At 34.9% G+C, this 13,249-nt stretch overlaps 1 protein-coding gene across 1 annotated transcript in view; it reads left to right on the forward strand.

Annotated features, from left to right (window-relative positions):
- The window catches only part of LOC150098723 (SUN domain-containing ossification factor), a 265,907-nt gene extending 255,100 nt beyond the window's left edge, over positions 1 to 10,807 (forward strand). Inside the window, exons 14-15 of the mRNA XM_090405371.1 lie at positions 4,130 to 4,188; positions 10,140 to 10,807. Coding sequence (XP_090261497.1) covers positions 4,130 to 4,188; positions 10,140 to 10,580 — 500 coding nt within the window. The 3' untranslated portion in view covers positions 10,581 to 10,807. The remainder of the gene's footprint in view (positions 1 to 4,129; positions 4,189 to 10,139) is intronic.
- Positions 10,808 to 13,249: the final 2,442 nt, after the last annotated feature.

Here is a 13,249-nt window from a genome sequence, read left to right on the forward strand (position 1 = left end):
TTGATCTTGAGCCAGTTGTGATAAACAGAGGGTTTTTTTGCATCATTGGCACATTTTTTTGAGAACCAAAGCTTGGATGGTGACTGACAGTTTGGACTGGAATAGGGGATGAAAGTCTTCATTCCTGTGAGGATTATTTATTTGGTCTGAGCAGATGTTTGGATCAGAACTGAAGCAGTAGTCAGACCATGGGATAGAGGAATAGAAGTCATGGAGGTCCTCCTACTTGGTTCCCCCTTGTAGTGCCAAAGGACACGAGACTGTGAACTGGTGGGTGTAGGTTGTTCTGCAGCAAAAGAAACAATAACAAAAAAACAGTTGAGCAAAATTTGCTGAACTGTTTTTCATAAAATGAAAATCTTTTTCGCTTGAACCAGCTTGTTCCTCTCGAAGTTTTTCTTATCCTCTCGTATTCTTGCATAAAACTTAACGCAATTGGCTCAAGACCAAAACTCCAGCTTGAGAATGGAGAAATGGGAAAAGGAGAATGGATGTCAGTTTAATGTCACAAAGTGTGTAAGGTTATGCATTTTGGGGTAAAAAGATTACTATCTGTATACCACATTGATGGAACTGTAATCCAGGAAATGCACGAAACCAGAGCTTGAGGAGTGTTAGTGGATAGGGAGTTAAAGTTAAGAGGACAGAATACTTCGATGAGCAGAGACAAACAGGTTATTATTCCTCTTTATCGAGCATTGATAAGACCCCATCTTGATTACTGCATGCAGATCTGGTCACCTGGGTTTCTTGGCAATGAGGAAGAGATGGAGAGGATCCAGGGGTGAGTGACCAAGATGGTAGCAGATCTATGGAATGAACCTTATGAGAACAGGTTGAAGATTTGTGGATTACAGAAACTGGTTAACAGGCAGTCCGCTACCACTAAGTCAGAGAGCAAACAACAGTTTGCATCAGAAATGTACAATATACTTTGTCAAGAACGTTCATATTACAGCCTTCACTGGGGAAAGTGAGAATCACTTTTCCTCATGATGCTCATTTTTCTGTGATTTACAATGATCAGTCCTTCCTTGAAACTTATCAGGAAAAAATGTTGCAGTGAAACAATATTATAGTCATATTAGTTAAGGTCAGCAGTTCAGGACTGCCATCAGGATTTTTGTTATTGTGATCGCTATACTGTAAGCTGACCTTATGGAAGCATATTATGCTTTGAGTTACATAATTCAGACTTGCTCTTAGACTGTTTTCAGTACCACTGAGAAGTAAATTTCAAAGCAATTGTTTTTTTGTTTTGTTTTGTTTTGTTTTTTATTTGTCAATGATTAAGAACCAACTGACTTTGAAAAGCATTTCTGGACAATATACTTCAAAGATTAATGTGGTGTCCACCTGGAAAAACTTTTTTTTCCTGATATATGAAAGCTTATGCACTGGTGATGAAATATAGAACTATACATACTGACCACTGAAACCTGTATGCAGGTGTGCATAAATGTCACTTACACAGCGTACATGCAAAATACTTGGTTGAGTGCATCCCATATTCTAGGCAACTATTTAAGAATGCTGCTGGTCAGCATTCTTAAATAGTTGCCTAGAATATGTGATGCACTCAACACTAAAGAAAAAAAAAAAAAAAAACTTTCCTGCTGGCATTTGAAAGCTTATGCACCAGTGAATGTAGAACTGTTAAGAGTTCATACATTTAAGTTTTGTACCATTTGGCAAGTTTATCAAAATGCATTGCAAATACTTTCTGGTATCTTCATACATATATGTATGGATAACTGTAGTGTTTTGATATGACATGTATTATAGCTTCTATGATTAAGATGTAGATAGGAAGTTAGTAATGATGTAATTTTTTTCATGTATTACTATCATATCCTGTACACCCCTTGAGGGTACATGGCAGGAATTTGATGATGATTAAGATAGCTTTAGTACTGAGATAGCTTTCAGTACTAAAGTGTCTTTGTACACTTTAACTCTAATTGATGAGACGTACCTCATTACAGGTCAAAACTGGTATGGTTATTTATGCCATAATTACATGGTGTTAGATATATATACAGGGTGTTCGGGATAAATTTGACATATTTATAATTAATTATATTTTTCCGTAAGTTACATGTATTAACACACACTTCTCTTCATTTAAAAGTTTGGACCCTTCTTCATTCACATACAAGATGTCAGAAAGGATGGATAGCTGGAACCCACCTGAATCATGGAAGAGAATAACTTGTATCATGATGATTCGTGCCCGCCATCAAAATAAGGATATTACGACTGCTGCCCAATGCTCCCTGAATACAGTAAAAACAATCAGGCATGAACTAGAGACTTGCAATGGTGACTACGAGGATGTAGCAAGAAGAAAGATCCCTAGCAGACGATCTGATTGCGTTCGTACAGCAGAATTCCTCGCAAATCTGCAGGAACAGGTGTTGAAGAACCCTGGCATTGGAATTCGGGCTTTGTTCGTGGAGTTGCTAACTGTAGTCAAGCCCTGGATAACAAGGGTAGGCAATGGTAGGCCGTATGTATGGCAGCAGGATTCGGCCCCTTGCCACACCTCTGGGAAAAGTCAAAAATGGTTGTCTGAAAATTTCTACGACTTCACCAGTCCAAATGTTTGGCCTCCAAACTCCCCAGACCTTAACCCCATGGATTATTTTGTATGGGGCGCAGTTGAAAAAGACACCAATCGCACTTCCAGTAATACAAAAGCCCAGTTAATGGATAAAATTAAAACAGTTTTTGCGGCCCTTCCCAGGGAGACTGTAGCATCAGCTTGTTCGAGGTTCCGAAGCAGAATTGAAGCTGTGATCGATGCTAATGGTGGTTATTTTGAGTAAATCTTGTTGATTGTAATTAACTCTGCCTGTAATGTTTTTTTGTCAATTCATTAAATTTAATAGATACAAAGAAGATTTTCTTTTTCCTTACGAAACTGTCAAATTTATCCCGAACACCCTGTATATATCTGAGATGGGAGTGTATCATGCATTCTTGTGGGACACAAAATAGTGCATAGTACACTCTCATGATGTGAATTTAACTCTTTCTATATAGAAATCAGTTGATGTCACCTCATGTGGTGATATGTTAGAGACCTACAAGTTAGTAAGGGATTAACTAAAACACTTTTTTTTTAAATGTTAGTCAAGTGGGTTTTTAAATTAAAAACCCACTTGACTAACATTCAAAAAAAAAGTGTTTAAGTTATTATACAAGTAGTCAAGGAAGAAAATCACTATTAGTAAGGGATTGTTATAGGATCAATGCTGGAGAAGTTCTACAGAAAATAGTGGGAGATCGGGGAGAACCAGAGGTCATCCCTGGAAACTGTATAAAGAGGGCGTGAGTAGGGGAGTGAGAAGCAGGTTTTTTTCGTGCAGAGTTGTAAATGATTGGAATGCCTTGCCTAAGAGCATGGTGTCTGCAAGGAGTTTGAGTGTGTTTAAGACAAGAGCTGTGTGTGATAAAAGGACATCCCAGATGAGTCTTTGACTCCATGAGGTCTTGGGGTAATAATAATAATAATGTGTATACTAGTTTTTGAAGGTATTTAACAAATTTTTCTTTGCATGTCAATTTTATCCAAGCATAAAAAAAATTTTGCTTTTTTATGTTTGGATAAAAACAAAGCTACAATTTCTTGTCAAGTATAATATTAGGCATGATTTTATGTATGCAATGTTGGCATGATGAAATATATATTATCACCAATCTCAGTGCAGTAGTTGATAAGTCTGTATTTTGTTGACAGGATGTTGGTTTTATACATAGTACATGATTTTTATCATTTGGTCTAATACATCATTCTACTTACTAAAAGCACAAGGTAGAATAAAAACCGTTTTTGGTGGGCACCTCAGGATTCCTGGCTAAAACTTTTTCCAAGATGAGATTGTTGAAATATACAATGTGCATATGTTTATTATTAAGTTAATTATAATAAAGTGCTCTGTTTATTAATAACTGTATAATTATTAAATTTTTGTATTTATTAAGATATGACTAATGATGATATTAAGATATGCTCTAAATTTAAGCTGTGAATTAAAATAATAGGATTAATATGTTGGAATTTAATCTTTTATGCTGTGATCATCTATTTTTATGCTTTTTTTTGTTGTTGTTGTTGTTCATTTAGGTTCAGATGTGGTAATAGTGGAGCCACTTATTCCAGTCATGGTGGACTCTGTACCCAAGGTAAGAATTCTATACTTAGCCATAGATGATGGGCATAGATTTAACCTTTCAGAGAACAAGCCATTTTGATTAATTTTCTTTGACCATAGTATTTTGAGAGCAGCAGCCTATTCAATACTGTTAATCATTTATTAGTTGAAAGATTTGCAGGTAGCATAAATTTGACTAACGGATTTCTCCATTACTTTTGAAAGAATTAAAGTGAAAGCATTTGAATGATAATTTAATGGTAAAAATTTATTACCCTTACCAGGAATAGATCGTTGAGTTAATTTCCGAGCTATAGGATTGAATATAATTGGAATAGGGTACAAGAAATTAACAAAAACAGGAGTCAGCTATAGTGCACAAATACTTTAGAGCAATTGTTGGCCAAGTGATTAGCATATCCATTCTCCAACTGCAGGTTTGAATCCCACTGTGGCCATGGATGTTTGTGAATGTCTTTAGGTGGGAGATGGATTTCATCACCTGGTGCGTGACCACAGCCCTGCTTATTGGAGGCCTGAAGTGGTTTGAAGAAAGAAGTTCCATGTTTGGTCTCTAGAGCAAGGTTTCTGGACCTGGTAAAAAAAAAAAAATTTAAAAATTAATACAAAAAATATATAAAATCAAAAAAATAAAAATAAAAATTCTTAATTTACTCATGCTGTGAATATTCTATAGGTTTATAGAAGCATTTTCTGGGTGGAAGCCACATAAAAAAATTCTAGAAACTATTAAGATAGTAAGTTTTTTTCTTATTTAGGTTTGACAAGATATTTCTGATTTCTTTCTGGTGTAAAATCAAAGAAGGCAAAAGTTTTGAGTTTCAAATGGTAGGAAAGCATTTACCAAAATTATTAATACAAGAATGAATGAAAAGTAAGCTGTAAGTTTGTTTGTTTTTTTCCCTGTAGCGGAACGATGCAGTAAAACATCAGTGCATGAGGTAGGTGGAAGCAGAATTGGATAAAAGATGTGGCCAGTAGATTTGGCATTGGAAAATGTGACTATCGTTTGAACATGGTAGAAAATTTCTTGCTTTTGATCCTTTCAAAATCAGTTCACTGGTTAAATTTATCTGGTGCTGCTTGTAGTTATTTTGAGCTCTAGTATAGGCAGAAAAGGAAGATGGAGATTAGATTAAGCTAATTGTGATATGCTTAATTGTTGTCTTGTGGGATGTTGTGAAAAGCCTTGGTATACTTCTTGGAAAACCAAGGCTGGACAGCAAATGAGAATAACTGCAGTGTGAAATAAATGTTCTATACCTGTAAGAATCATTTCAATTTCTTCAGATCTTTGAATTGAAAGATTGGGTGGAGGGTGAATATAGTGGGTGTCAAACCAGTGGTGTACCTCAGGGTTCAGTCCTTGGGCCATTATTGTTCAGTCTACACATTAATGATACTTCAGGAAGGCTCTAACATCGGATGTGCAATTGTTTGCCGATGATGCAAAGATAGGCAGGGCAATCAGGAATACTACTGATATTCAGCAATTACAAAATGATTTGATTAGAATGGAAATTTGGGCAAATGAAAATGGCTGTCAATTTAATGTTAGTAAGTGTAAAGTTATGCACTTTGGTGTGGTGAGATTTCCAGTGGAATATTATATTAGTAGGGTTATGCTATAAGAAACTGAGGAGGCAAGGGATCTTGGCATATTGGCAGATAGAAATTTGAAATTCAAAGGTCACATAGCAAAAGTTGCAAATACAACTCAGAGGATAATTGAGATGTTGAAGCGAACCTTGACATCTAAAGATAATGAAATCATTTTGCCTCTTTATAAGGCTTTGATAAGACCACACCTGGGTTATTGTGTGCAGATTTGTTCTCCTGGATTCCAAGGAGATAAAGAAGCTGTGGAAAGGGTAAAAAGAAGAGTTACAAAGATTATATCCAGATTATGGGATTTAGATTGAGGACAGATTGTATGTGTCCTCATAATCCACAAGTATGTGGATTACAGACTGGTTAACAGGAAAAAGAGGAGCGATATGATAGAGAGATATAAACTTTTGAATGGGTGTTATAGGATGTCATTTGGAATTTTTCGTTATATGAAAGGCAGGGAGAAGAACGCAGGAAGCATCCATGTAAATTAAGTTTGTTCACAGGGCTAGGTTTTTCTCTCACAGAGCAGTGAGCAAGTGGAATAGTTTGCCTTTAGGGGTTAGTGAATGAATTTAAGTGAAGATATGACAGCTGGTTTTGGTGATTTATAGCTTCCCTCAGTGTGTCCTTGACTCCCTTGAGGTCTGAGATAATAAGTTGTAACCAATTTTTCTGGTTGAATGCCCAAATGTTAATTTTAAATTAGAGTACTTAGATATAATATGTTGCTTTTTTTTTTTAATAGCCAGTTTTTGTAATTACATATCTGAGAAGTTTTGTTGTGCTCAGGTACTGTGGCTATATGTATTCATCATTTGCATCTACAGGATATTGCTTGCCTGGCAAAATTTAGCTAGCACATATGTTACCTTCCAGTATTAGTTTTTAATGTCAAATTGAAATTACATCAGGGATTCAGCTTTTTTGAAACTGCTTTTATTTTTAATTGAAAGGGAGATGGTAAATCCCATTTTATTTTCAGCTTATTATCTTTGCTTTTATTTTTCTTTTGGGTCACTGCTAGTGGTTGTTCTATATACACATATGTGAGTCTTTCCAGACCTTACCTTGCAATACAGTCTAAATAGTGAATTTGGATGTCTCTAAGATGGGGGGTTTCAAAGATCTTAAGTTTTGTTGACCCCACCTTTTTTTTGAGGAGGAGGCAGATCATAATTCACAGCTATACTATAATATAGCATTCACTTTTCTGTATATTCAAAATTTTGTTTTGTAGGTAATGTCATTGGGTTTCTGAAACCTGACAAGTAATTCAATAGTGTCAAAAAAATTATTTTGATTTTTTTCAACAGTTCCTGATGTCATTATGTTTTTCTCTGATATGTAGGTGTTTACAGTATGAGTTGACTGATACAAAATATTTGACTTTAGTTATGAATAATAGCAGGCTGATCTTTGACTTTTCCTGATACTAAGTTAATTATTTCACATACCTCTATATCTACTAAAAATTAACATTTGCAAAAGTCACATTCATACATATAGCATTGGAATATATAGCTTTATGCCATGCATTTATTCATCAAGTGCTTTGCCAAAAATGTGGTCCATGCAGTTCTTAAACAGAAGAGCATAGCGTGTGTGTGTGTGTGTGTGTGTTTCATTATACTCCTTTCTATAGTTTCCATATGCTTAGATAAAGTAGTTTTCTTTATTAATGAGATAAGACTTTGGTGAATTATATGATTGACCTAGAAATTTCTAAGGCCAAAATCTGGCATGTTGAGTGCACTCTGTGTTCTAATAAAGTGCTGTCATCTAGGGGAATAAACTTCAAGTCCCCCTTCCTTGCTGATGGCTATCAGGTCTTATGTCAACAAAATCATTAATAACTGTAGTGTTTTCTCATCTGCTTCACAAGAAGTGGTCCATCATGTCAACATTCCTTGTGTTGACCCCCCCCCCCAACCGGCCATGACGTCTATAGACGTTGAGCTAAATCTGGATATGAAGCTCTAAAACCCATTGAATAACATGGATAAGAAGTACAATTTGGTGTCACTATTTCATCCACATTGGCCGGTAGGAAGGTTAAAGGTATGTCTGAAGGAATAGCCAAACCACTTAGATCTGTTAGCCTATTAACAAAATTTCTCTTTTTTATTAGGCTACAAAAGATGAACTTCTGCCTTTGGCCAAACTGGTAGATTGGCAACTCTGTCATGATGAACACCTCAATTACATTAAATTCCATGAGTCAGGACTTGCAGAATATGCTATCTCTACCAAACATCAAATACTTTGGAGAAAGATTAAGATCCTTCACAAAAGTAACCATCTTATGGAACATTTATACAAAGACAGTTTGGAAACCTTACTTGCCATCTGACTTTGAACAGAAGTGATGGACTGAAATTATCTATTATGGAAATGGTACTTTTCCACACATTCCATAGGCAATAATTTTTTATTAATTAATCTTATATTGTTTAAAGTTGTACAGTTCACCGTGTTTTCTCTATATCATGTATATGTAGCTCATGCATTTTCATTAAGTCTTCCAGTTTCAATTCTGCTTGTTTAATATGAAAGTCATACTGATGATGCCCTTGAGAGTTGGATGAAAATCCAGTGTTTAATAATAAAAATATTATGTAAAAACATAAACTATAGTGAGTTTTTTCATCCCTCTGCTTATACTCGTAACATTTTTCATAGTCCAATAAGTATGTTAAAGTAAGCCAGATATTATGCAACCCTGCATAACACTAATCCTTATCTTATACCAGTCTGTGTTTGCAGTGTAGCAACACAAGTTTTTACTCTCTTGATACATCATCAAATTCCCTACAATCACCCTCAAGGGATGGACATTATTTTTTGCATTATTACTAACTTCCTCCCTATCAACAGTTTTCCTCCAGCATAGTCTTCTATCAGTACTCCAATATTGTCAGATGTTGTATTTCAGTCTACTGAAACACTTCTCACTACATTGATGCACCTAGATATGGGCTTCCTCTGGGTCTTTTTTTCCTGACATAAAACACCCTTTCCTTTCCCATTTTAAGTGACCATAACCACCTGAGATTAGCTCTTCTCACACATTCTTAAATGCTAAAAATATCTAGTTCCTTTCTAATATCTTCATTTTTAATAAGATTCTTCCATTAATACCATTGTTCAATCTCTTCCCCCCCACCCCACTGATATTTAATTAACTTTTCTTTCTCTCTCAAGAATTTCTTTAATTGTCTTGGCATTAAATTAAACTGCTGTTTGAAAATGCAAAGAGAATTAAATTTGTCTGAGAAATTATAGAAAGACAAATTAATTAAAGAAGAGTTTCTAGGTTTGTTTGTTCTTTTTTCCTTTCTTAGTACTAAAAACAGTCTTGCCATCTCATATCATCATAAATTTCCTGATGTGTACCCTCTTACTCATTATACACTATCCTAAAATTATTAAGGTCCTTCATATCCTTTCTATCTTATCTTCCTGGCTTTCTTCTGCCCTTGATTTTGAGTGATTCTTAGCTTATTTTGCTGACATTTAATGATAACTAGACCTTCTAAGCAAGGTCCAGTTCACAGTGGTGGTGGTGGTTATCAAGTGTAAGCACAAGTCCATATTGATACAAGATATGGTAGAATTGTTGAAACAACTTGATAGTAGTGCTTTTGTACAGAACTGTTTTGTGCAGAATGTTGGTTCATCAAAAGGGATAAAAATACTAAAATTCTTTGCAGACAGCAAGAAGAAAATGAGTGTTAGAAAAACTATGAAAAATGGTAAAAATACTGAGCATGATCAAATGGGAATGGAATAGCTGACAGTCGGCCATAAAGAACTTAAATGAGAATATGAGTGTGACTATAATGAAAGATGGCTTAAAGATTTAAGGAGCATCATCAAATTTCTATCCACAACATGTGCATATGCTGGTGAAAAAATTGGTCCACAAACTATGAAAAGGCTATCATGTGGATGAATTTGCTAACATGTAGCTGAGGGGCATCTTATTTAAGATGTTAAAATTTATTTCATAATATACTGCACAAATAAAAATGGCTTGTTTACCACCAAGATTACATTAGATTGGTTTGAAAAGCGTTTTTGTACCTCGAACCCAAGCACATCTAAGTCTACAAGGATTTCAAGAGCAATCTTGTAATTTTTTCCAGACTAAAGGAATTTCCAGACCATCCACTGCTGGAAAATTGGGTGCTACACCTGTAAATAGAAGTCTGTTACTATTTATCACAGTCACATTTTATTTATTTTTATTAAAATAATTAAAAAGTTGCTTCTTTATCTCTTATATTGTATCATCTTATTCAGATTTTTAATAGATATTTATTGATTTCTTTTAAATTATTCTTTTAGGTAAAGAAGAAGCACAGAAACAAAAAACAAAAGAATGTTCCTCGATCAATATCTAATCCCTCTCTTGCTCCAACAAAGAAGAGTGGTAATTCTAGTCTTACCAAACCCTCTGAAAAAGGTCAGTGTGTGTGTAGTGCTGGAGTTCTCTTTAGCCATACTCAGTCACTGAAATATAAGCCATCATCCGATAATGGATCATTGACAACTAAGTGCAGTCATTCTTGTGAAAACTGTATCCAGGACCATTGTGGCAGTGTAACTGACAAAAAATCTAAAGAATTAGAAAGAAAGACTCAGGCTGTACCTCTGCAGAATCGTACAAATGGCATCATATATAATGGTGTTATATCTGATACAGAGGTAGGAGCTGAATTTGGACAAAAAGAAAAATTTAGTAGTCTCAAGAAGTTCCTCCGGTTGCAGAAGAGGGATTCTGTCTAGTCCAATGAACTTTTATGTGTTAAAATATTCATTGTTATGTTTTGTTTTTCCTTTTTTTATTTCTTCTGTGCACCACCAATGATGTTCTCACTGTTAACTTATTCTCTGCTCATCAAGAACAAAAGTTCTCCATGTTGCTTGATTTACAATTACTGATTATTTTAAATTAATTAATCTGCATACAGTTTTTAGGATCATACAGTCTTATTAAAATATTTTTAATTGTCTTTCAGAATTAAGCAATATATGTTGATATCACCATACAGAATTCAATTTTCCATTCCACTTATACAAGCTGCAAAAGTAGCTATGTTAACTTATAATAGATACATATAACAAATGGTATTTAACTGAAAGCTCATCATTGAATCAATTGAATAATTTAATTGATTATAATAATACTTGAAGAAATCTGTGTATGGCAGAAAGTTGATTATATTCATCTTTAAGGATATAAGAGTAAAAATTCATTAAACCTAATTTTTTTTTTTTTTTACATTAACACTAACCACAAAAAAGTAGGAAGTCTAGAGCATGCCAGTACTGTGAGTGGGGCTAAGGGTTAGTTAATCTGAATCCCTGCTCTAGAGACCAAATATGGATCTCTGCCATATTTAGTATTTCATGGACAGCATATAACAATTTGATTAAAACTATGAATCAAAACCACAACATGCTCAGCATTGTACTGATGTCTGTAAATTACTTCCTAGTCCCCGTGATGTACATTTCATCAAAGGAATTATCTGTAATGAAGAGTAGTTTTATTGTAGTAATCTGAACATATAAAATCAGTGAATGAATCCAGTTAAAACAGCACTTATATTACCGATAAAAAATTTAGCAAGATAATATTGTGCATTTAGTAGAATTTTAAGGGTTTAGGTCTGCTTAGATGAGTGTACCATAAATTTTAAACTTTTACTGTGCATTTGATAAGTTGCATAAAAATAGTTTTCTGAATGAAAACGGTCCAGTGAGAGCAAAAATAGAAGAAAAAATATTTCGTATCATTTTGCCCATAAAGGTAAAATTATAAGAAAAGTACTCATAAAACCGTCTAGAACCTGGGACTGGTTCAACAATGAAAATCACTGATTGTGAACATATAGTCTCATTTGGTAAACCTTGTAGTGTCCACTCACCATTAGACCCCCCCCCCCCCACTTTTGTTGATACTTGGATATAAAAGCATAGATTTCTCTTCTTGGCCTGACCTTCATCTCCAGCCTTTCCTGGCACTAGCACATCTCAGCATAACTTCTGCAGCCACCCATAAAAATGTAACCCAGGTCTTGGAAAAGACCTGGGTTCAATTCTTATCATGATGAAAGGAATTCTTATATGGTCTTTTTCAACTGAAGGTGAGTTAGCAGATGTCATATGGATGTAACAAGGATTATTTCTCCCAGAACCTCTGGTTTTTCATCTGCATACAGACAAATTGGCCTTCAGAACACACACAATTTACAGACAAAAAAAAAAAAAAAAAAAAATATATATATATATATATATATATATACTTGTTGGTGATGATGGGTGATTGATGGTAGTAGTAGTAGTGTTGTAGTAGGAGAATTAAGTAGTAGTGAAGTTTTTTGTCTGTAAATTATATGTGTTCTGAAGGCCGATTTTGTATGCAGATGAAAAACCAGAGGTTCTGGGAGAAAAAATCCTTGGTAAGTGACATGTATGTAGCGAAGTAGAGTTAGTGCTTTCCCGTGATAAGTCCTTGAACTTCTGGAGGTGTCACATAATAATAATAAAACTTGGTGTAATTTTCACACAAAGCATTGCTTTATACATATACAATACAACTATTAACACTGCATAAATCTTAAATTCACCCAAATATGGAATGCTGCTCACATTGTTTTATGCTCCAAAAATCTCACTATCATTGCTTGATGTTATTCAGAGGTGGACATTCAGATTAATTGATAATGACCCTTCTTTCAGCATTCAGTTTCTGCTTATGTCTCTTCTATAGTAGTAGTCAGTGTTCTGCTGGATTGACCACCATCATTCCTCCACTTTCTTCCAAAACTAAGAATAAAAGCCATCTGCTGGTCAAGATCAATTTGCTATCTACCACCAAAGTTATCAAGTCAGTTTCTCTTTCATTCTCTTTACCTTTGTTCTTTGGAAGAACCTCCCTTACTTTGTCTTCCCCAAAGGGGGGGGGGGGGGTTTCAGTTATGGAGTTTTATTTTTTGATTTTGGGGGACTTACAGCCATTGGTTAAGAAAGTGTTGAGAATGTGGTTAAGTTCAGTAGTCAGGGCACTACTATCAGAGCTGATTAATTTTGACATGTTATATAAGGTTTTTATGATCCCATATTGTTGGGCAGGGCAGGGGGGGGAAACTACTCATGACTGTATCTACGAGTATGTGTGGGTTTTCTTAAGTGGAGAATGCCAGAGATCTATCAGGCTGGCATGTAATCAGAGTGTGCAGGAAGAGGAGACTGTAGTTTTCCATTTCTAAAGTGAATTGGATCCTAAGATGTTAAGATGTGCTAGGAAAATGTTGAGTATCCAGGCCATGTGGCCAAATGGAGATCCTATCATCTACATCAGTGCTTCCCAAACTTCTGGATGTCAGGGCCCCCTTTGCAAAAATTAAAATATTTCACAGCCCCCCCTATATAATATTTATTGTATTTAT

The sequence above is a fragment of the Typopeltis vanoorti genome, chromosome 15 (genome assembly GCF_054136105.1).
Source record: "Typopeltis vanoorti isolate ZY-2024b chromosome 15, IOZ_Tvanoo_1.0, whole genome shotgun sequence".
Lineage (NCBI taxonomy): Eukaryota > Metazoa > Arthropoda > Arachnida > Uropygi > Thelyphonidae > Typopeltis > Typopeltis vanoorti.